This window comes from Antrostomus carolinensis, unplaced genomic scaffold (assembly GCF_000700745.2).
Source record: "Antrostomus carolinensis isolate BGI_N321 unplaced genomic scaffold, ASM70074v2 scaffold801, whole genome shotgun sequence".
NCBI classification, from domain to species: domain Eukaryota; kingdom Metazoa; phylum Chordata; class Aves; order Caprimulgiformes; family Caprimulgidae; genus Antrostomus; species Antrostomus carolinensis.
The window spans coordinates 441,609-444,215 of record NW_010291821.1 but is presented as its reverse complement, the minus strand read 5'-3'; the positions used below and the strand labels follow the sequence as shown (position 1 = coordinate 444,215).

Sequence of the window (2,607 nt, the reverse complement as noted above, 5' to 3'; positions counted from 1 at the left end):
AAATAACAGTTCTAGTTCTGAAAGAGTATTTTCTGTATGGAAAGAGAGTTCTGAACCCTTTCCATTATTTTCAGAATTTTATGCTTCTCTTTGAACCAGAGATGTTTTGTTCCATTTGAGACTTCTATTTTTTTTTTTACATTCCCTGCTTTGTGATGGTGAATGTTTTGTTTTTGACAGCTTTCCAATAGAAAATTATTCCCTCAGAGCTTTTCTGATCAGCATTATTGTACACAGGCACAAACATCTCCTTCACTCCAGGGAAGGTTTTGTACAAGGTAGAGAGTTTTACTTTACTTACCAAGAGGCATTACTACAAAAAATGGAAGCCAGCAGAGAACGAAGCATCCCACAACTATTCCCAGGGTCTTGGCAGCTTTCTTTTCCCTGGAGAACTTGAGGAGACGTACTGAGAAATGATGCTTGCTCTTGGGGTTGGGTGCTGCTCCGCTCGTTTCAGGAGCATTTTTACGATGGATCCGTAGGGTCACCTCTTCAGAATGAGATCTCTCTGTCTTCAGACCAGAAGTCAGACCTTTGTTTTCCCTTTTGGCCACTACATACACTCGGCAATACATCACCAAGATAATAGCCAAGGGGAGGTAGAAGGAGCCTAGAGCAGAGAATAACACGTAACCAGGCTCCTCGGTGATTTGACAGATGGTCTCATCTTCTGGTGCTGGTTCCTTCCAGCCAAAAAGAGGTCCAATGGATATCACCAGAGACAACGCCCAAACGCACAGTAAAGCCAGGAGACCTCTCTTCTCTGTCACTATGCTTGGGTATCTCAGTGGGTAGCTCACCCCGATGTATCTGTCTATCGAGATGATACAGAGGCTCATAATGGAAGCAGTGCAGCAAAGGACATCAACAGCTGCCCAGATGTTGCAGAATATTCTCCCAAAGGCCCAGTAGCCCAAAATCTCCATAGTAGCTGAGAAGGGCAGGACAGTGGAAGTCAAAAGGAGGTCAGCTATAGCCAGGTTAATTATATAGTAGTGGGTAACACTCTGCAGGTGTCTGTGGCAGGCTACAGAGAGGATAACCAGAATATTACCCAAAACCCCAAAAACTATCAGCCCCCCTAGAATAACACCTAGTGAAATGGCCTTTGAAATGTTGACAGGTCCCACAGGGTGGGTGCAGTTGGAGCAGTCGGAGGAGTTTCCAGGGAGGAAAGCCATGGTGAGTTGGCTGATAATGGTAATACAAGGCTGTTGTACTTCACTCCTTTTTCAAGTAGGAAGAGTGATGAGATCAGTTCTCAGAAGGTCCTAAAGGCAACATCTTCCTGGCTTTACAGTTTTTGGAAAGAGTTTTTAAGAACATCTTAGAAGTGCAGCACCAGGAACAATGAGAAGGATCCAGAAACATATTAGAAAATCTGTCTTTCTCACTAGGTTTCTACCATTGTAGCACAGTTAATATCCACCATTTACAAGTCAAATTTAATTCATTTTGCATTTTTCTTGGGGTGCAGAAGTGAGGCTACACAAAACCAAGGCTATTTATCCTACCTTCCAGGATTACATGATGAGAAATATTGGAATTGCAGGTTAAAATCATCTCTGCCTTTTTGGGAAGGTTCAATATTTAAGTAACATAAATATTCCAAAGGATCTCTAATTTAGGTTTCTCCCAAGAGGAAATCACTGATGCTTTTAATTATCTTGTGTTAGTCCTGATTCTGCCTTACAACGGGCTTAGAAGAAAGCTGATTAGGTGGAGAGTGCTGCTGCTGTGTCTGCTCAGCAATGGCATTGATTATCAAGAATGTCAAGATAGGTAGTGGCAGATATACCTGCTACTATCCATCTTCAGGGTCTGAAGTGTCAATCAAAGCTTCTCCATGCTGTGGAGCAGTTGTCACTTGAGCTCCCGGACTGTGAATCTAAGTTCATTTACATCAGCTTCTGGTTTGCTGTGAAGGGGAGAGAGAAGTTTTCCACATCAATGATGACACTGTTATGCTCTTTGGAGATCATCACCCCCTAAAGAAGATAAAGACAAACAATATGACTCCCAGAAGCAACGTTCACTCACTGCTATGGTTCCCATATAAGAATAGAGTGAAAGGCTATTTTAGGGAGCCTTCCTCGGGCTGGCTCCAGCTGGTGGAACCAACCTTTTTCAGCCAAGTATTGTTTAACAACAACTAAGAGACCAACGTGGATTTTGCTGCCTGAATTTTCTCACCGTGCTCTCAGCAGCAGTCCACTCTCCTTTAGGGATAACAATCAATCCTAATTATCAGTTCACCTAGAGATCAGTTCTAGGAGAGGTAGAAACCTGCGGGACACAATTCAGGACTACAAACTGTGAAACAGATTTATAAGTCCAGACTTTAGTCTAAGATTTCTTTATTAAGTGACTCCTTTACCCACTGAACTGCTCGTTAGTCCAGCTAAACCACCCATTTTAGAAATCTATAGGGAAAAGCAACTCCTGCCAAGCAGAAGATGTTGCAAGGAACAAGTTTCCTACTGAGTGACAACATTTCAGAGTATCAGGAAGCCAAGCTCAGCCTGAGCTGACTAAATATGGAGAAAAGGTACATCAGATGGAAAAGTGAGGATAAGCCTGGGAACTGAGACACGGGGGGCACGA

The 2,607-nt window shown here is 43.0% G+C and overlaps 1 protein-coding gene across 1 annotated transcript; it reads right to left on the bottom strand.

The window, feature by feature from the left end:
* Positions 1–293: 293 nt before the first annotated feature.
* On the bottom strand, positions 294–1,184 carry ADRA1A (adrenoceptor alpha 1A). Its single transcript, XM_010176717.1, has one exon. It carries the CDS (start codon positions 1,182–1,184, stop codon positions 294–296), a length of 891 nt encoding a protein of 296 aa, XP_010175019.1.
* Positions 1,185–2,607: the final 1,423 nt, after the last annotated feature.